At 31.8% G+C, this 27,729-nt stretch overlaps 1 protein-coding gene across 2 annotated transcripts; it reads right to left on the bottom strand.

Moving 5' to 3' along the window:
- Positions 1 to 178: 178 nt before the first annotated feature.
- Positions 179 to 27,523, bottom strand: LOC123706072 (anti-apoptotic protein NR13-like). Of its 2 annotated transcripts, none has more exons than XM_045655211.1 (6): positions 27,442 to 27,523; positions 6,148 to 6,337; positions 3,782 to 4,023; positions 2,747 to 3,007; positions 2,251 to 2,409; positions 179 to 465 (listed from the first exon to the last, which is right to left on the bottom strand). In XM_045655211.1, the coding sequence occupies exons 1-6, from the start codon at positions 27,442 to 27,444 to the stop codon at positions 325 to 327; spliced, it is 996 nt and encodes a 331-aa protein (XP_045511167.1). In that variant the 5' UTR covers positions 27,445 to 27,523; the 3' UTR covers positions 179 to 324. The 2 variants fall into 2 exon arrangements, with proteins under 2 accessions (XP_045511167.1, XP_045511168.1); XM_045655212.1 differs by lacking the exon at positions 27,442 to 27,523 and adding an exon at positions 27,145 to 27,435.
- Positions 27,524 to 27,729: the final 206 nt, after the last annotated feature.

The raw sequence follows: 27,729 nt of genomic DNA, 5'->3' as shown, positions 1-27,729 counted from the left end.
TACTTTACATGCATGATAATATAGTTTCACGCCCCATTTTAATGGGTGAACGGTGTACGTGCTCCGTTTCTCTAAATATAACCTTACTGATAAAACATTTGATGGTCATGAAAACACTCTTTGCCTCAAATTGTTTTGCCTATTTATATTATATAAAATAACATAGGGCATAATAGTACATAAATGTTTTAAATAGTATATAATAATAAAGCTGTTTTTATTAGGAACTTCGCATAACAAATCTATTGATTGAATGTTAAACATTTTATAGATAGAACATAATTTCCAAAACTAGGTATATTAAGTAATGTGGTGTTATTGGCATTATACATTATCATATATGCAAAGGAAACGCAATAAGAAAAGTGTCGCACAAGCTATTATGAAAAAAGACACCATTACACGCAAATTTTTCTCCGATCTTTGGTCTCGTTCACTAACCCGAAGTCTTTCAATGAGTCCATTCTGAAAAGAAAAATATATTATAATTATTTTCACGGTTAAATATCCTTGAAATTATGCTAATCAGAAACAATATAAAAGTTAAATTTTACAGAAAATTAGCCAGAGATGTCTTTTATAATTCCAGAAGGAATACTTCTGGAATTATAATGGGTATCATTTAAACTATCACCAATTTAATTAGTTTTGTATTTCTTAAATAATAGGGTTTGTCCTCAAAATAGTAGATCTGTCACCAAAATGTAGTCACCAAACAATGCAAAATCAGTTCCACAATAAATCACCTAAAATCCTGAGATATAAGGTCTAGTACCATATAAATGTTTTTGTATGTATTATAATAGGTGTGTCCTAATAAGTATTTAAGCAAAATAATTTAAAGAGATCACCAATAAATCATATTATGTCACTAAAAGTTAAAATAATCAATATTTATTCTTAAAAATAATAACCACTGAATAATCAGCTCTGGTTTAATAGCTGACTAATGGTTAGCATAATTGTATATAAAACACTTAATTAAAGTTAAAATAATCAATATTTATTGTTAAAAAACAATAATCACTGAATAATCAGCGCTGGTTTGGATTTCGAAGGGCGCCCCCTTTTTCTTTTCTGGCCGATAAGCACATTTTTTTGCTTCTGGTTTGCACATGTCAATTTTTAAAGCGCGCCAATTTGTCTCCGCCCCTTTGATCATTTTTTCATTAAAATTATAAATTGATGTATTAAATTGATAACGAATACTATTAATTTATTATCTGAACGAAATAAAATGTTACTACTGTATAGGTGACAAAATATCAAATAAAAAGGAGTCGCAGTCAGGGATCGATAATCGATTTATTTGGTGACAGATCTACCATTCTGAGCACAGAGCTATTATTTAAGTAACAAAACTGTTATTATAAGAACGAAGTTTATATTCATGTAATGCAATATAATTTTATTGGTTATCGATCTCTTATTTTACAAATATATTAACATTAATTTGATAATTCATACCTGGGAACAATTTTTGTTTATCTGAGAACGAAAATATTTCGTGGTGATAGATCTATTTATTAATTAGGTGATACAACTTGATGACAAATATAAATTTTGGTGATAGAAAATATAGTTCCCAATTATAATTGTGAAAAATTATTCGCATTAGTAAAATCTTGCTGCGAATTGAGATAAAATTTAAGGCTACTAATAAAAAAAATATTTGTACACTAACTACTTTACTCTAATCTTTATGATTATGTATACCTGCATTATATTAAAATAGCAAATAATACAAAGAGATCACGTTACTAATGTAAATAATTATTGTAATTTGTTGATAAAGTAAAATATTTATTCTCAGTTCTCACAGCCCACAGGCATTCCACATGTTGGGTTATTCCCCCTTCGATACACGCTTTCATCGTAATTTTAAATAGATAGGTACTTCATGTATACTAAAACAGATACTTCATGTATTAAGCATTCATTTGATTTCTGATTCCAAATAAATAAACTGGGGTGATTAACCTCTAAAGAGGTTTATTCTGTATTTCAGAATAAACACGTGATAAACACCGCATACGAAAATTAAAGCGAAGCAGTAAATAAATAATAATGTTTCAAATTAATTTGTTTTAAATACATTTCTATATCTAGTACTAGTCTGTATGTGTATTGTGTAGTAAGGCTGTATCCCAAGTCCCAACTGATGTGAACCAATGAAAACCGAATTGTTATTACTCTAATTCCGTATATTATGGCATTACCAAGTAATGAGCTTTTTATATGAATTCCTACCCATCCTCCATGATTGGCTACCCAGGAGCCTGGCTCGTCATGCAAAAGATCAGCGATGGCAGCAGCCGGTGCCGCCACAAGCTCCAACGCGGGCTCATCGTCTGCAGCCTCTGCGGCTTCGCGGGCTAATGCGCCGCAAATGCAAAACACGGCTGCAATCTGGTAACATATAAGACAAGCATTCCCATTAAAATAAAATTAACATAAACACTACTACTGTAATAAAATCAAAATTAACTATATTTCCATTAATTAATTCTAGAATAAGACCTAATTGAGCTTTAATCGAAGCTCAACTCGGTACTAGGTATGAAGAAAGTTAATGGATGTTTAGATACAAATGTATGACAGGTCAACAGCAGCATGAGTTTTGGGTATGCATTATGGTCATTAAAAAATGAGTGTCTATGATTTTAAATACGCTCCTAACAGATAACTGCTCTACATTCATTTTAAAAATCTAGATATTTTCCGGAAAACAAAAGGCTCCCTGTACCTTGGACCATGTGATATTTTCTCTGGTTATTCGTCTTGCTAATGCCAAAGCGAGTTCAGCCAGGGCCGTGTCAGACCGCAGCATGGCTGACGGTGCCCGCGTCGCTTGTCTGGCTACGTGACGAAACGCATCTGGTCTTTTTCTTTCCAAAGCTGCGCAAAGTGCTCGAAGTGCCGCTAATACGCCTGTCTCAGTATTATTTATAGCCTCTTCTCCACATTCTGTTTCAATCATTTGTTGTAGACGCTTTATCACAATTTGCTGTAAAAAATGTGAACTTTTCTTGTATATTACTATACCTAAGTACTACATCATACTAAGTATAGACAAAATATAATGTTTGTATTTCAAAGGTTACTAGTGTTCTTGTTTGTCTAATGAAATTTTGCAATTGCTCAATATTTCAAGGTTCACTTTTGATAAAATATAAATATTAAATACCTAATGCTATTGCTGGACGATCAGAAGCGTTCGATTATTAACATCAATTGAACACATTAGAGGAAGCTTCTATTAGAAGACTCTAATAAGATCGTATTGAATTACATTAAAGATAAGACACTTTGTACCATACTCTGTACCTATCTAAGATAATAGCCTTATATTATAAGGAATTTTAACACTGAATTTGTATTACCTAATTAAATATATCAGATTTCTATTTAAAGTAACAGGGTTTTCAAAAATCATTTAAGCATAATTGTGGCATAATTCTAAATAGCGATAGCATTCAAACACACCCTAAAGGTCTAAATATTAACTACAAAGGGGAACACACCCGTATTTGCAAAACAACTGGTATACTTAATATGTGAATCTAATAATAAATATTTGATTGTAACTAACTCCATATGTCTATTTATCTTTAGGTAGTTTGGCTATGTAAATTATAGGTACATACTTAGTGTCTGTAACATTTAAACAATAGAATGATGAATAAATGCTTCTATAATCGATACTATTGATTTTTTAATAAGTAAAGATGATTTTAATAACTGACACCTACTTTAGATTAATGCTCTGAGAGTCTATTACCTTCTTAGGACACGCCATAGATCGTCGTATTTGTGTTTTTATATATTGCAAACACAGGGCACGGCCCTGTCTGACTATTTGCGGCTTAACTTGCGTGGGAATGGCCAGGCACCAGCCTATAGTAGCCGACAATCGTCTAGATACAGCAGCAGCGGCCGCAGTGGATACCATCGTGCTGAATCTTCTTTTAGTGCGGTCAACCGGAGAGAGGGAGCGAGTAGGTGATAGACGCAAGCCATCCACTGTAAAGAAAGTTAAAAATCAGAACCCAAAATATGAATCTTCATCATCATCTGAAATTTTTGTTTTATTATTTACTACAGTAAATATATGTATTATTGTAAAACAGTAGTGTGTATCATTCCTTGTTAACAGTATGTATAAAACCGACCATCATCTAAGATTTTCTTTTTATTATTCTGTATTAAAAATGAATATTTACATTTGTCTTTTCCTGGATTTGGAAAATCTGTTTAAATTTGCTTACAAATAACTCTTATTAATAAATTATTGTTTGATCGGGAGTTGCCATTTGAAAAAAGAAGAAGAAGAAGAAATTATTTTAAATTATTGTAAGCAGAGCCTGGTCGAGCAGCTAGTAAAATATCTAATAAAAGATTATGAGAAAATAAGTTAGGTTACTTATACAAACTTTACAAAATTAAAAAATATTCTAATGTTGAAGATATGAGTCTACATTATTAAATCTCATACTTTCTTTTAAGAATTTAAATAAGATAATAAAGTACAGTAGAACCTCGATAAGTTAAAGTCCAAGGGAAACACAAAATATTTTAAGTTATAGAGGTTTTAAGTTATCAAGGGTCTATCCATTTTTCACTGTTTCTATAGCTTTTAATTTATCAGCGTAGGTGAGGGTTGTTAGTTTTCTTTTTGGACTCTTTTTAAGCCAGGTTTATCACACAGTAAGTAAAGCGATGTTTCCAGGACAACGATCTAAAACTTATGATGGAAGTAAGTCGTTGTCATAAAGCTAACCGCCGCAAAGCTTAGAAGAATTTCGATAAAGCAAACAATAGGTTTACGTTAACAATACATAGTAAACACGTGCAAGCAATAAATACCGAAACCTTTTGTTTTGACACTCTTTCAAAATGACTCATTGACAAAAATTTTATGTTATAGAGGTTGTGGAAACATTTCTTTAAGTTACTGAGGGCCAATACAGAGATTATTTATTTAAGTTATGGAGGTTGCGTATTTTAAGTTAGAGAGGTTTTGGGCTCTGATGGGAAGGGAACATATTATTTTTTGAAGTTACATAGGTTTTTATGTTACCGAGGTTTAAGTTATCGAGGTTCTACTGTACTTAGGTACCAACGTAATGTTCACGTTCATAGCAGGGCAGGGGAATGTACATTAATGTTTTTATACGCTTCTAAAAAAATTTTTTTAAAATCTTCATTTTAACATCGTCTTGCTTTATGCTTAATTGATATTGCACTGAATCCTTACTTAGTTAAAAAAAAATTCTACTGTTGTTAATTACTAGGAAGATTCGTTTTTACATGCATAGATAGGTACCTACGTTATTAAAGATAATGATACCTAGATACTAAAGTCGCTTTTTATTCCTGTACTTGTTATAATTTTTTATAGCATACACTACCTACGTACCTACTCTGTTTTACAGTATGAGAATTATCCTAATTGGTATCGGCCGGAACCCTCCACCCATCCACATCTATATATATAAAAGAAAGTCGTGTTAGTTACTCCACTTATAACTCAAGAACGGCTGAACCGATTTAGCTGAAAATTGGCAGGGAGGTAGTTTAGAGCCAGGAGAAGGATATAGGATACTAAAAACGTACCACGGGCGAAGCCGGGGCGGACCACTAGTTAATTATAAACAAAGGTAATATTGCTTGAGCTTGTAGGCACTTGACCCGTTTCAAAGGAAAATTTGAAACTCCTGCTTACAGAAACTATTAGTAATGACTGGGTAATGTAGGTAATATTTTTGGGACTGTCAGGAAATGATGTTTAAAACGCTTGTATTACCGATTCCTGACTTGAATTTGATCCACTTTTAATGGAAAGATTTAATTAAAACTGTGCACATTTCAAGTATCACAGACAACGCAATAATTTTATGAGTATTAGCGTCTTTCTTGAGTTTTATTAACTACTATTTGTGCTCCGCGGTTTACCCGCAGTGCTCCGCTCCTGTTAATGTTGGTCTTAGCGAGATGATAGGTATGTAGCCTTTAGTCTTCCTCGATAAATGGGCTGTCTAATACTGAAAGAATGTTTCCAATCGGACCAGTAGTTCCCGAGATTAGCGCGTTCAAGCAAATAAAAAAACAATCTCTACATAAATATTAATTATTAATAATTCTTACCAGACATTTTAAATCCATCGGCACCTGGGAACGCGCTCAGCGGTGTGCTGAGCTTCCGTCGTGGCCGTAGCGGTGGTACGAACTCATTGTCTTCGTCTCCATCTGGTGGAGTGACGTGTATTGCAATGTTGTTGTCCCCTTGAGTTTTCTTGCCATTTAATTGCCATTTTATATCTGTTAATGGCCCTATCTGAAAAATGAAGATTTATAGATTTTATATTATATTTAATGTTTTGCACATACCTATCGAGTAAGTAATCGCGTTTTTGTTTTTGTTTATAATAAGTAGGTATATATATAAATAATATGTTATGTAGGTAAACAAAATTTGAAAAATTGCTTTTATATTAAAGAAGTTCAAAAGAATTCAATAGATACTTAATACTTAGAGTACCTACCGAGGGACGCTATAAATATAAACATAATCTTTCAAGTTTGAAGGTATTTGCACTGGATAACAGATAGCTTTTATTATCGACATAAATCTCAAATTCATAAAATTGAAAGGCTTTGTTAAAGTCCCAGTTTTGAAAAATAAATAGGCTAAAACTATATAGGTGGGTATTTTAATTATGTAATCAAGGAATGGTAGGTACTTTGTTCTAATACGATGAATACCTACGTAAGATTAATAAATTTTAATTAGGTATAACATGTTTGTAACTTCTAATAATGAAAGCAAAATTTGATTAAAAGTTGAACTTTAGTAATATTACTGTAACACATAATACACTCGACATGGTCAAGGCTTTCATAGAAATCAAATATTTTTCTCACAATATTACTCCGATATTACCTATCCGCCCGTGTCTTTGAATATAACAACGATATTATTAACTTCTACAGAGCTTGCTGCACAAAGAGATTCTCGATACTTGAACGTGTATTAGAGATATAGAAGCAAGTTATATTCAAGAATATTTATATACAGAGAAGAAGAGCAAGGGACCGAGAGTTGAATAAATTCCTAATTTTTATTACTCTGTAGGTAAATAGTATAATTACAACGGAGACTATTTGGGAAATAGTAAATTGTTATCCATTGACATACTTATAAAAGAAACTTTATCGCTTATTACCTCGAACGACCTTTTCATTTTTATACCCCTCTATTAATCTGTCAGACGTACACGTAAGCTTTTCACTGGGTGTCTGGGTATTTGTGCGTAAGGTGAACTGTGCTGGTTACGAGGTATTCTATGCTCGTACAAATAGATTAATAATTTCGTACAAAGTTAGGTTTATGAAACAAGGGTCATATTTTTATTTCATTTGGCGTAAATTTTAGTAGGTAACAGAAGACAACACACATAAGTAGATACCAAGGTACGCGTAAGCGCCAAAATTAATGAGTAGAAAACGTTTATTTCGCGATTGACGTCAACGATTTGTTTTTCTGGTCAATTTAACCCGTAACTGGTGATAAGTACTTCCAATGTGATTACATTTCAAGTACTCTATGTCAGAGGAGTTACTGTAATTATTGTTTTTGTATCTTCTGTACAAAATGAGTTTATGGATTTATATGTAATTTGCTTATGACCCCGACCCCGCAGTGGAAATTGTTCTTTACTGGAACATTTTATGGATTACTAGATTTCCGCCCGCGGCTTCGCCCGCGTTTGCAAAGGAAAACCCGCATAGTTCCCGTTCCCGTGGGATTTCCGGGATAAAAACTATCCTATGTGTTAATCCAAATTACCCTCTATATGTGTGCTAAATTTCATTGTAATCGGTTCAGTATTTTTTACGTGAAAGAGTAACAAACATCCATACAAACTTTCGCATTTATAATATAGTAGGATAAATCCAGATTTACCTTATAACAAATAAAAAACCGATTTCATTTAACAATTGCAGAATCCTATGAAAGACTTTATATATTCAAGGAACAAAGAAAAACCGAAAGTGATAGAGTGAGGGTAGAAAGAACAGTTCAGAGTGGTTTGATATGAATTTGCTCTTTTTAATAAATTTCTTTCTTTCCAATACCTAAGTAAGTACATGAATAATAATTATAATTAGACACTTTTATAAAACCTCCTCCAAATCGACCGCCTCCTTGGTACAGTGGTTGACGCGTGAGCGTAGAACCGAGGGGTCCTGGGTTCGATTCCCGGTGGAGACGAAGAAAAAAAAAATGTCTCGGTCTGGTAGGACACAGAAGGCTGATCACCTACTTGTCCCTAAAGAAAAATCGATCAGTGAAACAGATGTATGCATAATGCATCTGCCCCTTACCCCACTGCGGGGACATGGGACTTCACTTTTTTTTTTTATAAAACCCGATGTTTATTTTACCATAGTTTGCAAATTGCAAGCCCATAAACGAGTTAAACAAATAACTAGTTCTGAAATTTATAAGTTCACTATTTATCTTGAATTTATAAGTAATACATTTCGAACACCGCTCAATAAAAGTTAATTTAAAAAAGTTTAAGAAATACATTTCTTCTATTCATTAGATTGGTTTATATTTTTTTTTATTAAGATATAAAGAAATCCCTGTTTAGAGATAAGGCCACCTATCGCTAAGTAGGGATTGTTGCCCAGGCAACCGATGAAAAACTAAAAAGAAAAGATATATAAGTAGTAAAGACAGATGGACTAACGAAAATGCAATAGTACGAGTATAAACATAATATGAAAAGGTACAATGAAAAGAAATGAAAATAAACTTCAAGTTTTTAAATAATGAGGCATTTAATTTATTTAATTCAATTGGTGATCAGATTTATACAATAGTCCATTTAAATTGCCTTTAATAATTATTCGTGGGTCGAAGGGTTTATATTTTTTTTAAGGGTAGCAGCACAGAGATATTACTGGAAAAATATATCTTCTAGTCATTTATTATTATGATAATGATCATATAAAATTAGTTTATCATGGAAAACATACATTTTCTTTAGACACATCCCGGTAAATAATTACAGACTATTACTCAAGTCACGCATCCTTATTGTAAATGAATACTGCCATTCAATTTTCATCGACAAAATGATTGTCATAGACACTGATATATAAGTGTATAATAAATTGTAATTTGTAAGTACAATAGATGTTGTTTAATGCGTTTTATTTATTGTGGACGTTAATAAATAGGTACTTTGCCAAATCTTTTATTATTGGTGAAGGTAACATTAAAAAAAAGACGGGCGTGCAAATTGTAACTATACCTTTAATGAATGAATAAGAGTCACATACACAGTCAGACTTGTTGTCTATTGAGACTTGAAAATTAAGTTAAGTAAGTTAATACCTTGTTGATATCAGATAATATCAAGTGAAAAATTTATCTGTTTTAGAAAATTTCTGTAGTCACGAGACAACACTCACCGTTTTAATTCTCGCGAAACAATTGCGATATACGATGTTTCATATTTTTATTATCAGAAGAAAAGAAACATTCGAGGAGATTAAGTTTTTTTCTGGGGACAAGAAAAGTAAGTGCGAGGGGACAAGAAAAGTAAGTGTTGCGAGACCACCGTAACACACCATACGGCATACCTCATAGTCTACGGCAGCGACTGAGATCCTTGGTACTTCAAATATGCAAAATAGGCGATGTTACTAGATCATTCCTTAAACAATATCTCGGCTAGCCAATGTTAAAAATTATTCCTAAAATTTTGGCTTAAGGAGAAAATATTCTGTACTTATATGTACAGTTAAACCTGAATAAATGGGAACCCAAGAGACCTCCAATTTTTTATCAGTTATAAAGGCATTTCTTTTACCCGGTTACGCAAATAGACATGTTTACATGACAGTCGTCTTATTTATAGAGGGTCCCACTATGAGATAAAAATGATAAACAAAGCAATTGAAGAAGAAATTAGACTGTTTATTACATCTCATAATATTATGTCATAATCTGATCATAATTTTTCTCACCTATAACACAGTAAATAGAATTTGTATTTTATTTACTCTAGCTTTAGATGCTATTGGGCTATAAAATTCCATTACCAAGTCATTAAAAATATTGTACTTAATTAATTATTTATCAATGAATAAGGTATTACTGCTTATTATCCCAGGATTCACTGTATTGGACACTAGCTTTCCGCCTGCGGCTTCGCCCGCGTTTTCAAAGAAAAACCCGCATAGTTCCCGTGCCCGTGGGATTTCCGGGATAAAACCTAGCCTATGTTACTCGTGGATAATGTAGCTTTCGAATGGTGAAAGAATTTTTAAAATCGGTCCAGTAGTTTATGAGCCTATTCGTTACAAACAAACAAACAAACAAAGTTTTCCTCTTTATAATATTAGTGTAGATGTGCGTGCATAGATATTATATTATGTCATACCAAGGCTCACGGCGTCATGACGTACTTAATGCTATAGGTAACTACTTTAATGAAATGGAATTTCTTGTAATATCTATTGAATTCAAGATGTCCATTGATTTCAAGAGAACTAATTAATGCGTGGTCCGATACACTCTTGTTTTCATTCGAAAATAAGTTTATAACAAGATGTTTACAAACATGTAACTATGTATATCAATATTGAGTATTTGAGTCTATGGCCGAGATTCATAGATCGCACTTTAACTTTACTTTGATGGAAAGATCTACTTTCAACCAAAAATATATTTCTTAGTCGTGTCAAGCTCATCTTTACTTTCCAGAAACTATACTTTACTTAGTAAAGGCTAAGGAGCCGATAATCATGACTTTGGTCTCAAAGTAAACTTTACATGACTATGCGTATAAATTATGTAGGCCTTCATTTTAAACCAATTTCCTAGAACAGAAACACATTTTAATATGGTTGGGTTATAGATCGAAACGTCATGTCGAGTAACATTTTTTTGTTGATGTGTTGATCGTTGCATTGTTTCGTTTGTCTTTTAACATTATTATAATATTTTTCTGACGAATTTTGCGGTGTCTACCGGTTTTTGATATTTCTACTATAATCTTCCTACATAATGGTTTTTTTTCTAAACATTTCATTTTTGATATTTAAAAATAATAATGTTATTATTATATAATATGTTTTTTTTATGAAAATATAACTTAATTTAATAATATTATGTTCTCAAAAACATAAATTATGCGTATAAAGTAACAGTTACACGTCTTACCCTGTACTTTACTTTGGGGCCGTACTTTTCTAAGGAAAGTCAAGCAATTCTCTCTGAAATTAAATATGTTGAAAGTAAACTTCGGCCATACAAAGTTTACTTTGTGAAGACTCTTTTGCTCTAAAGTAAAGTCACGATTGTGAATCTGGGCCTATGATTTGAGTTCAATGTTTGAGTTACGATTTGTTGCCATGTTACTTGATATTCCAGTTTACTGAAATTCGAAGAGTGTTTACTTACATCATTAACAGTCTCCTATTTTTAAGCTTTAAATAAAATGATTTTTTTTTATAATCATGATCATTCTGCTGTAGCATAAACATTTTTCACAGATTATACCTTTGTATATAGACCTAGAGGAAGAGAATCAAATGAATGAACTATAAAGATTCATTCCCCTCATTAAATATTTCTCATTAAGTACATCCATACTAATATTATAAATGCGAAAGTAACTCTGTCTGTATGTCTGTTACTCTATCACGCCTTAACTACTAAAGCAATTTGCATGAAATTTGGTATAGAGATATTTTGATACCCGAGAAAGGACCTAGGATACCTTTTATCCCGGGAAATAGGATAGGTTTTATCCCGGCAGTCCCACGGGAACGGGAACTATGCGGGTTTTTCTTTGACTAATCGGTGATCGATAATGAAAGCTAGTAATATGATATTTCTCTGTTTGCCTCGGTTCACATAGCCTATATGGATATAGATAGTCATTACTCGGGGATGATTTTATTGTGATTTAGTTTTCTAATGACGAAATAATTTTTAAGTATTGGTTCAATAGTTTCGGAGCCCATTTAATGCAAACCATGAAAATTTTCATCCACATTTCTTTATCTGATCGAGTTTACGGATACATCTTTACGGATAATGGCTGTAGTTTACATGTAAATATACAAAGCTATATATTTCAGCCACCATAATATTAGTCTATTAAATATTATGTTACGATCAAAGATAGAAAATGCTCATTGGGCAGCTTGAGTTGTGGTCACGATAACACCTTCAAATGGCGATTTCATGTTATCGCCTATAAGAAAACGCTCACGGCTTTTCTTTTTATTTTCAATAAAATAATGAAATAAAACATTTCACTTTATATATTGGTTATTATAGGTGATAATAAATTTTATTACTTTATTCAATATAGAAAATAAAATTTAGGTACTTGACATCTCTATAATTAGCTTATGCTCAAACCAATAAAAGGTATCTTTTTATTGCTCTGATAGCTTTCTTTATATACTTACGTTAACTCCATTAAATAATTCATTCTACGTTTAAAGTGAATTATAATTCATTTCTGTATAGTAGGTATGTACCTACTTATTTTACAGGTATTCCGAAGTTCTTTTCGATGTTACAAGATAATGTGAAATCATTAAAATAATAAAACTGCACTCACACATAATCTACTTTAAAAAAAAAAAAACGTTGTCAACATTGAGATACTATTACTACGTATGGAGACGACACCGCCTACATCACTTATGTTCCGTTCAATATAGGTCAAATGGCATATCTGCACTCAGTCGTTTGCTCGCTCATTGGCGCCAATGTGACGCTCATTTTTTGTTTGTTTTTAAGTGAAACTCATCAAAATATTATGCTTTAATGTGTGTTACGATATTGCACAAATAATACGGAAAAGTGCAAAGGAATAACTTTTCATCAGTAAGTAACTAGATTATAATTTTCAAAACTTGGTTCGAGCGTATTAATATATAATAATATAAGTTTATTAATATAAATTTGTAATTATATAAGTTTATTAATAATTTATTTATTACATTAATTATATTATATATTTTTTTTGTTGTGTTACGTTGATTGTTCATAATTATTGATAAGAAATAGGCAGAATATTTACAAATTTTCGCCTCTGTGGCGGTGAGTCGATGACATCGCTTAATCTATGACTCACTAGCCGCCCCGCGCCGCCGATCTTGGCGCACAGATTTTGTTCGTCGTGTCTTCTCTATACGTAGTAATAGCTCAATAGTTATCAATTATTATCTTTTTTTATGACATTAAATTTTTGTGTGAAATTGTTTTTACCAGGCCCGTAGATAAAGCGTTTTGTTTTGTATAATTTAAAGGAATTTGTTAATAATAATTCACTTGTGAACATCCACAAAAGAAAAAAGTGAAAACTCAAACTCAAACTCAAACATTTATTTATTCAATTAGACTTCTTCGAGAAGCACTTTTGAAACGTCAATACATATTTTTATCATTTACCACCGATTCGGAAAGCAGTATCTATGGAGAAGAATCGGCAAGAAACTCCATAGTTGCTCTTTTAAATCATTTCAGTATTACAATTTAATTTTACAAAATATGTAAGTAACCGTACGTATATATTATCATAATATGCCAAAGAACTGTCCTGCGGTTCTCACGCGACAACCCTCCATGGGTTTTTATCTTCCATATATTCCTTAATGCTGTAATAGGCTCTCTGAACTAAGACGTTTTTTACATAATTCTTAAATTTAGCACTACTAAACTCTTTAATACTATGAGGAATTTTGTTGTAAAAAAGTATACCTTGACCCATAAATGAATTTTTAACTTTAGCTAACCGGTAAAATGGCATTTCAATTTTATTTCTGTTCCTTGTGCCATAACAGTGTCTATCTCCTACTCTTGTGTGTAAGTCTGCGTTTTTGTGTACATATAAAATATTATTAAATATATACTGTGATGGTACAGTGAGGATACCAGTATTCTTAAAGAGATCTCTTAGTGAGTCCCTAGCACGTAAATTATATATAGAGCGTATGGCTCTTTTCTGTAATATAAATATAGTTTCAATATCTGCAGCCCTGCCCCATAGAAGAATTCCATAGGACATAATGCTATGAAAGTAGCTAAAATAAACCAATCTAGCCGTGTCTACATCGGTGAGATGCCTTATTCTTCGAACTGCATATGCAGCTGAACTAAGCTTAGCAGCGGTGGCGGCAACATGGGCCCCCCATTGTAACTTCTCATCTAGTGTCAATCCAAGAAAAACAGTAGAATCCACAGGGTATAATACCTCCCCGTTTAAAATAATATCCCTTTTTACCTTTTTTACATTTGGAAGGATAAATTCTACACAATTTGTTTTTTTTGCATTTAATAATAAATTATTAGCAGTGAACCAATTGGATATGCGTAAAAGAGCAGAGTTTACTTCGTCAACGTTTGAGTCATGTCTATCCACATTAAATATTAATGAGGTATCATCTGCAAACAGTACTATTTCACACATATCCTGCAAATAATAAGGTAGGTCATTAATATATACTAAGAACAAAAACGGTCCTAAGATAGATCCCTGCGGAACACCTATGTTAATCGGCGCACCGTGAGATTTCTCTCCATTAACAACAACGGTTTGTACCCTGTTCTGAAGATATGAAGCTATGAGGTCCTGAGATAAACCTTTAATACCATAAAAATTTAGTTTCCGTAATAGAGTGGTATGTTCTACACAGTCAAAAGCCTTAGAAAGGTCACAGAATATCCCTAAAGCATTCTTTGAATTTTCCCATGCTTTATATATATGTGACAAAGAGCTATTCCAGCATCAGTAGTAGAGCGCCCCTTTGTGAAACCAAACTGTTTGGCGTGCAGTAAACCATTTGATACAAAATGACTACATAATTGGTTTAAAATTAATTTCTCGAAGACTTTGCTCAAAGTTGGTAAAATGGAAATTGGCCTATAGTTATTACAGTCTTCCTGGTCACCACTTTTAAATAAAGGAATTACTTTACTTAACTTTAATAAATCAGGGAATATACCACAGTCACAACATTGATTAAATATAAACGCTAAGTGGTTGGCAATGTTTTCTATAATATTATTTACTAAATTTACAGACATTCCCCAGAGATCACATGTTTTTTTTAAGTTTAATGTTTTAAAAGTTTTAACAATTTCCTCTGCAGTCACATGTCGCAATTCAAATAATACATTACACTCAGCAACATGGTCCCTCAAGTAGGACTCCGCAAGCGCTGATGACGAATTTAATTTTTCGGTAATACTAACAGGGACACTACTAAAAAAATCTTCAAAAGCAAGCGCAACATCAGCACTTTTGTCAATGACCCTACCAGCATTAACAAGTTTTATGGTACTATTTGATTGGCTTTTGCCCATTTCACCATTAATAATTGACCAAACCGTTTTAACTTTGTTATCAGAGTTGCGTATTTTATCTCTGACATACAAGCACTTGGCAGTGAAACAAACTTTTTTAAAAGTTTTTGAATAATTTCTAACATAACTAAGAAATGACATGTCTTTGTTATATTGCTTCATGCCATATAACTCATATAAAACATTCCTGCATCTGTGTATACTAGGTGTTTCCCATTGGCTAAATGGTAAATCCTTGGTAATACTTAAAGATTTAACTTTAAAGATTTTTTCAAACTCATTATGAATTAAATTAAAAAGATTTGTAAACATTTCACAAGGATTATTATGAAAGGATTGATCATTCAGGCCAGGCAATTTATTATTAATATTATCTCTAAATTTATGAATGCCTTTTTTAGTTATAGGCCTAACATTAATTCTTTTAAATGTAGGTATGCAATCCCATTCAAAAACTACTTTCTGGCCACAGTGATCCGAAGTCAGTGTATTGAGAATATTTTTTTCTAAAAAGTTACAATCACAGTAAACATTATCAATACAAGTTGCAGAACTAGGTGTAATTCGTGTGGGTTCATCAAAAAGTTTATGTAAATTAAATGATTGAAATAAATTAACTATTCGTGTTGCCGTTTGTGTGTGTGAAAGTAAATCAATATTAAAGTCTCCACATACTATAACCTACTTTTCACTTCTGCTCAAACGCTTTAATATTTCTTCCATGACTGTCTCAAACATATTATAGTCACTGGAAGGAGGCCTATAAACGCAAACAATAATGTAACGCTCAAGTTCAACACAGGACAGTTCAATGGTGCGTTCTACAGATAGACTAACAATGTCAGTTCGTTCTTTGCATTTTACACTATTGTGTACAAAAATAAGAGAACCTCCATGAATAGCATGTTTCCTAAAGTATATACTTTTTAACTCATAATTATCAACATTTATTAACAAAAAATCATGTAAGGTTTAAATTTGTTTGTATATCGGAAATCCATCTAGTCAGCCAATTTAAATTTGGTTATGTTCGACGGTAAGTTAGTCATTAGTGATGCTACGGGAGTGTGGCATGTTGCTCGATACGTAAAGGTCGTGATGTCGCTATGTTACTAATGTTAATTCAGCGTTTCAATGCTACTGATAAGTTTTCACGCTCACAGAATACTTAATCAGCCCTTAGCAGGAAATTTCGAACAAATGGAACGAATGTATGAATTCATACTTATTCATACATATTGGATCTGTTTTTACTTTATTTCGTTTGAGTCGCAATTATTATGTGTAAACTTGCTGAATTTTCTATGAAACGAAGTTGGAATTTTATATTAGCTAGTTTCAAATTTAGTTAAATCAATATTCTAAAATGACAAAGATGGTAAAAAAATTCCGCGAAATTGTGGAACTTAAAATCTCAAACTCAGCAAAAATACCACGTACCTAATGTGCGATTTGATCAATTACAACAATATTCACACAAATTTTTAATTTTTGACTGCTATTACTATTAGAGGGTAATTATTTCTTTGATACAACTAAGATGAACAACCTTAACTAATAATTTGATAATAATTGTAGATAAAATGATTTACCTATAAGCAACGAAGCGAAAGCGGAAATTGGAATTGTGAAAATCTTTCCTTTATCTGTTTTTCCTCCCTAATGACCTGATGCCTCTAAGGTTTTTTTTTTTTAATTTTTCCTTCATGGAATATGTTGATATCACATATAATGGGATCAGATCACTCAATTAGTTAATAAAACAAAAACTAAAACGCTTGAATAATAATAATCAACGAAAAATGGTCATTGCTGGCGATAAAAAGCAGAGTTTTTTGCGACAATGTTTGAATTTTGATAATATAACTAAACAGTCCGTGGCTTAATGACCACTTATTTGTAGCCTATGTTCATAGATACCCGCGATATGGCTTTTTCGTTATCATCCGATAACGAATAATGATGTCAAGCTAATAAATAAAGCATGAAAGTCGAATAATAATACGTCAGGATTAAAGGACATTCTGTCCTTGATTGCTCTCCTTTTATAAGCAACTTTAATGCCTGGTTGTTACTTATAAACTTCTTAAATATTAAGGAGATTTTAACATTTGAATGAAGTAATTATTTCGGAATATTTTGAAACTTAATTTTCATCGTCGTCTAAATATAATATAAATAAGGTTCGTTATTTTATTTTACATTATTTTGCGCATATATTTACCACAGATTAATTATAATTTTCGATGCACGGGCGCCCTGTGGAGACATAATGCTTGCTAAGATCTTGACTTCGCCAATTAGAGCAGCGATGTATTTAGTTTTTCTTTTTCTTTTAAATAGAATATGGCAGTTATGGACGCGATCATAAAAATCTCGATGAAAAGAGGAACTTTACTTGTTGGTTTTCGCAACATAATAGGTACCTATTCGGTTTGTATTGATTGAGATAGAACTACTTACTTACATATTTTATTTATATTCAGTAATAATTTTGCCTCAAGCGTAATTTAATTTAGTTGCAAACTTTACTTTAAAAATCAATTCAGAACAAATGTGCGAACAAACAATTAGTTGTTTAAATTCTGGATAAAATCTATTTAGGTACGAGTATAAGTATATACTAGTTACTACATCTATATTACCTCAGATTTTATCTTGAAGCAATGTACCTACTGCTATAGAAGCTTATCATTGGAATGCTGCGTTTAAAAACTATTAATGGGCTAAGGACTCGTCCGCGGTCCGATAGACACGTATGTCGTTCCCAGGTACTCACTACTTGGTATGATAACGACGTTCTCACTAATGGCTAAAGAGGTTTATCTTTAATAGCTGAGGCACTGTGGAGATATCCTAAAAAGTACACAATTTTATAGTTATTATACCTATTACAAGCGACACATTAAAATTAAAGAGAACGGTTACCTACACGCCGCGCCGCAGATGTTGCAGAATGCAGAGCAGAAATGAAATCTGCATAAAACATTCGCTTGCTAGATTAGGAATATGTTCAAATACTGAACAACGTTATTTTGCTTAATATGTAATGGCATTAATGGTGTATGAAAAACTGTTGTCTTACTAGTACTCGCTCTCTGCCTGGATATCTAGACGATCTTTTTATCATACCAATTACCGCATGTGTGTTGTGCTGGCTGCGCTATGCCCATTTACGAGACAGATTTAATCAATTTAGGGCCGATTTATCAATCATTGGTTAAAAGTTACCCGTCCAATGAAGTATTAGGTACACGATAATATTACAATGTCACTTGTAAACTGCCAATTGCATGCAATAAGAATACATTTTGAAATGGTAGTTTAATACGTTCTTCGACAAATAACTTTTAACCGAGGATTGAAAAGTCAGCCCTTAGGCTAATAAACGGAGAGGAGAATATTAGATTTTAAACACAAATGAAATTGCAATGTTAACATAGTCTCACTTTTTGCGTAATTGGTTAAATCGCGCGCTTTTACGGAACAATAGCGACTGTAAAGACATTATTAACATCACAATATGGGAGATGCAAACTATGTTGAACTAAAATGGTGTTTTGCTCCATGCAAACACTCGGTTCAGTCGTGTTATCTGTTTGAAATCATTATAATGCCAGTTCTTTGTCACGTACAAAAGAATTGCTATATATGTATTTTATTGTATAACTACCTACAGTTTCACAAAAAACATTTCAGCAATGGAAGATATTAGATAGCTTATTTTGTCATTTTCCAATTTTAGAATGCCCATTGTAATATATGCGACATTATGTTCTGATCAGGTTTCACCTTTAGCGACCCGTGAAACTGTTTGGAGGAATAAACTGAATAAAAAAATGGATAAGTATGACAATGGATTGCTACTTTTAGTACTTAGTACGGGTCACTGTACTCTCATTGACACACCAATATAAAAGGACACAAAACTCTATCGGTTGAGCGTTGAATAAAGCCATGGGTGACATGCACAATTTAAGTATGTAGTAATATTTAGATCTGTTTTATTTTGTTGCTTCCAAACGATATTTTTTTTTATTTGTCATTGTAATAATGCATCACAATTCCCAATAAATTTAATGCCATAGTGCCATGTTTAAATTTTACCATCTACATATATGCAAATAACTAAATTATAGTTAAGATTTCAATATAAAAGTCGCGCCAGTTACAACGAGCAACAATTAGAATATCGGAAAGGAACTCTACGTCGTAAAACAAGCTGATTACTTTGTTAGAAATGAATGTGTTTGGGACAATGAGCACAGTTTCTGGAAGCGAGATTAGTAATTTTATCGATTTAACTCCTCACCTCGACCGTCGACGAGGTAGTTGGAAGTTGGAAGTAGACGGTACATTATTATTTTTACGCACACAAATATTCATGAATCATAGAGGGAAAATTTACATTTAGATAGGGAATAAAATTTTAAACAAACGCCCTGCTCTGATTAAACTCGTCGAAAACGCGTTAATATTTTTTGCTTTTTCTAAAATTATCACCTTACGAGCTGATTGTATGTATAATTCTTTGTTATTCGTTTAATGTGATAGTTGTTTACACGCGCAGGAGTTGGCCATCATAAACGGAAACTGATTCAACGTATCTGCTTTGGCGTTATCTAATTTAATTACAAGCGGAACTTGGAATTCCTTTTGTCTGCAAATCATGCGTGAACATTAATTGTTAGGACTGAAGTTCCACGGTCTGTTAATTAGAACTAATACCTATGTTTATCTTTATTTATATCAATAAAGTTTACAGATATTTTTAAGTATTACCTATGCATCTAACATTCTTCTCATAACTCATATATCAACTGTCTTTATATTTTAGCCATTATGATAATGTTTGAATATCCAAAACTTGTAATTATCAACAATCTTGATACGAAATAAATACCACGAATTGAATAACTTATCTTGATATAAGGGAACACTTAATTTGTTAATATGCATTTCAATCATATTATCCTCCGTGCTGAGTTAAATCATCTGACTCATGAATTCTGTTGTATTGTTCCGCTTTGTCTCGCAATTCGACAAACAAAGCATTATATTATAAATTCACACTAAGTAGTGGAGGCTGAGGTCGTGCGACCTACACGCCTCCTTATCAAAACCCTATCTGATGATTATGGGATTTTCGGTTAGTTAAATTGTATTATAGAACTAACTTCTAGAACTTTCCACATTCGTACTTGTATCTAACGGATTAATACCACAGAAATGTTTTTCTCTTAAGATATAATTATGTTATCGAATGCTATGAAATAATGAGTATTTACAAAGGTTTGAAGGTTTCTGTTATAATTCTATGTCTTATGGTCCTATAGTTGTATTTAATATACCTGAGATTAGAATCATTGTGGATAAAATGTTACCTGCAGAATCGATTTAACCTTATTAACGACATCAGCAATGATAACGAACTTGCTGCATCTGATTAATTATTATTATTTATTAGATAGATGTCTTACATCACAGAACTAATAGTTCTGTGTCTTACAAACTACGTAGATTTGTACCTACCTACATATTGAGAAACTACAATATATATCAATTTTTTAAATTATTTGTGAGTAACGTAGATACATATTCGACTTTATGTGAGAGAAGACTGAGCGTTCACACTTCACACACAACATGAATAAGGTCACGTGTTTGGTCTTACGGGAATTTCACAGCAATGGACTTATGATAAGAAACTCATATCGACGATATTTATATTATTGTTTATATGTATATCCTCTTTACACAGTGCAGTATTGTTTACCGTTACAACCATAACGTCTTCGGTGCGATCTCCTGACTTAACAAATTTTGTTTGGCAGGGTACAAAAAGATAAGGTAAAATCTATCAGTAATTCAGGTGGGTAATGGCTCAGCACTTTATCCTATCGGAGTCACATTTCGACTCAAGTTTAAGCCGGATCTACATAACTAGCATTTTCTTCCGATATTATGTTCCCCTCATGATTCCAAAATCCATTTAACTTTGGCAACGCAGCTGCGAGTGTCGTTTATCGTTGGGTAACGCGTATACCTTAGTCGCTTGCACTCTTTTGCCATAAAAAATCTTTTATTTATTACTCTGTATGCAAATATTATATAAGTACATAGACAGATTGTCGAGTAATAGTTAGTCTGTATATTCAATTTACATTAGTCAATACAAATTATTCATGTAGGTAGATGTTGAAATACTTGGGGTATAATCTATTTCTTATTCAAAGTAAAATTCATCGACTGCTATATAGGTATATTATATTATTCCTTTTACATTATAGCTTATTTTGAATTCAATTTTGCTGATGATTTTTCGAAATTTATTACTGGTACTTACGAAGAAGACATAACAAAAAAATTTAACAAACCATATTTATTTTTATTAAGAGGAAATTTAAATCATCTAACACATTTTCTTCGGATTCCATCAGATACAAGAAGTACCTACCTGATTTTAAGAATTAACACATATCAATTTGCTATATTATGTGTAATATATAAAAAAAGGGTTATGCAACTAGGTATGCTAGACCACAGATAAAGTTAAGTTTTACAAACAATTTGCTTCTGTTTGCGCGATGCGTTCGTGACACAAATCCATCCTGTTTGTAATGCTAACGCATTCACGTTTATCGCCCATTCGTGAACTATGCGATACAGAAGTCCTTTGGTAACTTTTAACGATATTAAATTCTGATCACTCCTTTGAAATGGTTTTCGTTAAATCCCTGCCCTACTTCGCTTAACACAATAAAGACATTAGTCTCGAAAATCTCGTTCTATTTATTTTATATAAATGTAAATATTATGGATTAGCTTTCCAGCCTTTCGTTTGCGTTGTTAAAAACTAAAAAAATAATCTAAAACTACAAATTAGTTAACTAATAGTTTTAGTTTAATTTATGATGAAGTGGTTCATATGGGGACGATATGTTCAAATTGTGAACAAATCCTCTTTGTTAAAAAATAAGATTGAAAGAAATATTAATTAGTTACTATGCAACTAAAACTGCTAAAACTTTCCCGTAGAAGTACGCTATGTACGTACGCTACGTAAACATAATGAAAATCAGGGCATTTTTTAAGTAGATAGGTATGTCGCAAATGGTAGACAGACATAATATTATGCGACCCATTATTATCAATATTATATTATTGAACAACAAATACTTATTTGAAAACAATTATCGTTTTTATACCTATGTTTTATGATAATAGAACGACATGTTTTCTTTTGCATAACGTACAGTATTTATTTTCTAAAATGTAACCTTACAAAATAACTCACCACTGGTTGTCGTCTTAAAGGTTTAATCAATTCACAGATCACAGGAATCAATTCGTCTCCTTGATTTAAATGAAATATGTTTTGAAATCTCCAAATAGGGTGCAAGAAAAAGAATAATTTAAAAAGTTACCCGGAAAATGGAAAATTCTATGAAACCTGAAGTCTTAAAAACGGAACAGAAAATACCTTTGTTCCTACCTTATCGGATAAAACTTAATTGATTTATTATTGCGAATATTTTAACATTTTCCGCCATATCATCTCACTTATATCTACATTATAATGGATAATAACGTTACCTTAAAACAAATGACCGTATTTCCCTATAGATACCTATAAATTTATGGTCAAGAATATTTTCATCAATCAAATGTTACGATATTAATTAATTCCAAATTGTTATGATCACGATTACATTTTATATGCCTAATTAGAGGAATCTTTCCAAATCTAATTTTATAATATAATTGGTAAAATATTCTATTCTTCACATTTTAATTAAGTCAAAAATACTTCTCTGATGAATACAGATTGAGCAAGTGATTTTATTTCAAGATGGTTCCAATATAATATTACGCTGTTTTGTGTTTTATGTTTTGCACAGTGTAAAAATTGTTGACCCTATTATCGCCTTTATATCGCTGAGGCTAGGATTTAATAGGATTGAACACTTATAACGGGGAACGTTATTAAGTGAGAGAGTATTTTTGTGCCAAGGCCCGACACAGCGGAGTGTGGAGGAATCGATACCTACTTGTAAATTAAATTTCATCCTGAAGAAATGTAACTGGAAAAGCTGTGTATTATGTTAGCAAAGAGCTGCTGAATAAAAGTATTTTTCTCGTCACTATAAGTATATATTACTTTTCACAACCACGTTTGTTGTAATATACACTAAGTACAATATATTTTATTTTACGACTCGTACGTCTCATTTCTAGTTCTACAAGATTCAGTACCATTACAATGAATAGGTAAATTTAACGTCACATTTTATTTAAGATTTGATTGCTTTGCTATTGACACGGCTTTTGAACACGATTTTGAATGCTTGTATGGCTTCTGTTTCATTTTATTTTATTCTTTGTTACTGCAATTTGAAGTTTCTATTCAATTAATAGTTTTCGACTAATTTATTCATATTTTTTCTATACTTTCAACGTTTTGTTGGAATCGAGATTTTGTATATTTATATTATTTACCTACATGTATTCTGAGTATTGAACTAGGTTGGTATATGACGATTTTTTTTAAAACACAATAATCGACAGTGCTTCTTCAAATGTATTAAGTTGGATTGGAAATTAATTAGGTACCTATATTATCTTACTACTATTACAAAGGCAAAAGTTTGTAAGTATGGATGTATGGATGTTTGTTACTCTTTCACGTAAAAACTACTGAATGGATTTGAATGAAATTAAGCACACATATACAGGGTAACTTGGATTAACACATAGGATAGGTTTTATCCCGGAAATCCCACGGGAACGGGAACTATGCGGGTTTTTCTTTGAAAACGCGGGCGAAGCCGCGGGCGGAAAGCTAGTGTAGGTATATTTATTCTTCATTCAAAGCATTTAAATTAATTTTATTTACATTGAATTATGTGAATTGTGCCAATCCCAAAAAACACTTTAATTAAACCAGAATTGTTTAAGGATTGAATTCGTCCAAGCCACTGGACGAATCCAGTCAGCAGATCTATAAAAGCGAAGGGTTTTAATCAACAAAAGTTATTAATAAAAATATTCTAAAGAAGTATTTTAATAAGACAATACCAACTAGGGAATATGATTAATTTATAGATAGGTACCTAACCTTATAGCCGAGTACCTACTCGTAGGAATAGATCTAAATAAAAAGGGTCTTCATAAATACGCTCGGGAAATGAAAACATTGCAGATGTCCTATGGATCGGTTGCTGTGAGAAATTAAGTAATGTACCGTTAAGGTTTGCAGGTCGGTAACATTTGTATAATTCAATCCATCCAACTCTGTCAAATTCATTATTTTTTTATAAACGCAACAAAGCATCCTTAAGAATAACAAATAAAAAATTCACCTAACAATTTAGAATATTGTAGTATAATAATTATTGTACTGCCTAACCCTAAATGAACGAAAACATATACGATCTAACTCTAATTATATGGATATAGCTCTATGATATTTATGTAGTTTTTTGGTCGTTCAACTGTTCTTTTGGAACAAATTTAGATACGGATTGTATCCTTTGAGATTGAGTACCTAATTAACTTTTATGTCACAAGGGTGTGCGGATCGCACTACCACAGCACTATTAAAAAATAAATAACCTAAGTAGTACTGTGGTAGTACCTACGTATCCTAAGTATAAAAAATATTGTGTTTTGGTGTTGATGTCTTGTATTTTCTTTAAATCGGGGAAATTAGATTTAGCTTTAGGTATTTGTCTTATTTTTGTCAATTATTTTTACGGTTGTCAGTCAAAATAATTTTTATTTACACGGGGTTCCAGTCCTTGAACTGTTTTGTTGTTTGTTTTGATGAAAAAAGTTTTTACAAAAAGCTTTTTTATATTGAACTTACAATGACGGGTTGTTCAGTTTTATCAGAAACATTCCTTTTTAAAGTTTAATAACTGGATACTAGGAACATACTTACTTTTATAAAAGGCGCCTTATAACTAACTAGCTTTCCGCGCGCGGCTTCGCGCGCTTTTCCTAAAACTTAATAAATTATATACTAAAACCTTCCTCAAGAACCACTCAATCTATTAAAACAAACCGCATCAAAATCCGTTGCTCAGTTTTAAAGATTTAAGCATACATAGGGACATAGGGACAGAGAAAGCGACTTTGTTTTATATTATGTTTATGTAGTGATATAAAAAGTAAAAACAATTAATATTCATAGAAGCAAATGCCTTATATATGTATTTAATAATGAAAAGAAACGACGAGATAAAAGAAATTTATTAAATATTCTTAGATATCGTTTGGATTAATGTATGAAAATGAAAAAGTTCTCTTTGATCAATTAAACGGTTGTTATGAGGGCAGATACCTCGTCTTATACGATAGAAATAGGTATTAGGTAAGCCTTTGAATAATTTTGTTAGCATCGATAATACTCTCTGCACAACTATAAAACCACATTACTGATATAAATTCCAATTAGATTATCTATTCGACAATAATTCAAGAGAACCGAGACCGAGGTAATTTTGAGATATAAAATGTAAAGGTGTTTTTTTTTTTTTAATTTGGTAGAAAAAAAGAGGTCAATATTTTTGAAATGTAAGGATAGATAGAAAATAAATAAGTATACTGTTAACTGTATGTTATGTTTTTGGATAAGATGTAAGTAGGTACTTCGTCTTCAAATAGGCCTTTAGGCTTTATTAAGTAATTTTTATAAGTAAGTGTTGTACATTATAAGTATCCTTTTTTCCGAATTTTTTATCCAAGAAGGTTAGACAAGAATTGAATTCTATTCTCGAGAGGAACATTGTGCTTTGTGAGGTTTCCATTAATGTTGTCTGGCTTTTGGATGTCTTATATCTCTGTTATTTTAGGTACATTTTACTGCTTACTGGATGTTTTTACTTTTGTAATTAACGTAGACTGAACGAAATAATCGTCTAAATAAATCTATTTGCATAAGATGTTTGAACTGTGAATACTTTATGTGAATAGGTGTATAAAATAAGACCTATGGAATTTTAGTAGACATCAATTAAATTAATTAAGTATTGAATTTGAATAATTTTTTTTTTAATATCGATACCTATTTTAACTTTACGAAATTCCTTCATTGTAGAAGAGAAAAATTTAAGAACGCTATAACAACCTAGACCTATGAATAGATACATTTTTTTATGTATTTTATACTAGAATTGACTTGTCTTTTATGTATTTTATACTAGCTGTGCCTCGCGGTTTCACCCGCATTGCTCTGCTCCTGTTGGTCTTAGCGTGATGATATATGTATGTATATAGCCTTGATAAATGGGCTATCTAACAACGAAATAATTTTTCAAATCGGACCAGTAGGTAATTCCTAAGATTGGCGCGTTCAAACAAACAAACTTTTCAGCTTTATAATGTAAAAAATATTAGTATAGATTTATTAGAACTAAGTTTCTTATCGCATGTTGCGAAATAAACTAAACGGAAAAAATTATTAAGACGAAAAGTTGTAACCACACTTTTTTAAGATAAGAGCTAGGCAATATGCGCAAGATTCATTAGGACATGATTGTCTTAACAATCTGTTTCAACTTAGTTGTTTCAAGAAAATGTCATTATAGAACCATTAAATAAATTCCCACGATAATAAAATTGTTTTCAAATTAGAGGTAGGTGAATATAGAAACTATATTTAGTGCCACGTTAAATTTAAACGACACTTTAAAAGAATTGTAAGAACAATTTTATCTGAAAAAATCTGACTATACCTTGAATCAATTGTTGCCGTCGATATCTGGAATATCTGGGCTAGTTTCGTCGTTTCACTTCAATATTTTTATTTAATTGTTTTCTGTCTATTATTGCTAGGAACACAATTATTTCCAATGAGCGTTTAAAACTTTTAGATAATACCTATAACTTTCGGCAATTATTTTACTGTAGTAAGCAAATCCGTTTAAGCGTCGTGTGCACTGTGTTTTAGTACGAGCATCACGCGCGGCACACGTTTATCAACTAAACACATTAAAAATACCGGTGGTTACAATATGCTACTGGGCACTGACCATTTTTCTTATTGTTGTTCAGCTATCGTCAACTTCGTTCAATTACGAGATGCGGTCGAGATGTTTTTATACACACGTGTTGAAGTTCGCTAGAGCAATGTGTGATAAAGAAAATGCAGGTCTATTATAAATGCTGCTGTTCCTGAAATTGAGTTTGAAGCGGAATAATTGATTTCAAATGCGAACATTGAAAATATTAAACAGAGATTTTATTTATGCTTTCGTTTTAAATATATGTAGGTACGTCTATATGATATATTATGCATATGAGATCCATAATATTGAGCC

Source organism: Colias croceus, chromosome 3 (genome assembly GCF_905220415.1).
Source record: "Colias croceus chromosome 3, ilColCroc2.1".
NCBI lineage: Eukaryota > Metazoa > Arthropoda > Insecta > Lepidoptera > Pieridae > Colias > Colias croceus.
Note: the sequence above shows the minus strand (reverse complement) of the source record. Positions and strands in the feature narration are given on the sequence as shown.

Coding starts and splice junctions, on each gene's coding strand:
- LOC123706072 (XM_045655211.1), bottom strand. Junction 2,410..2,746: donor AAAATATCACATGGTCCAAG/GTACAGGGAGCC, acceptor ATATGTTACCAG/ATTGCAGCCGTGTTTTGCAT. Junction 466..2,250: donor TAGCCAATCATGGAGGATGG/GTAGGAATTCAT, acceptor TTTTCTTTTCAG/AATGGACTCATTGAAAGACT.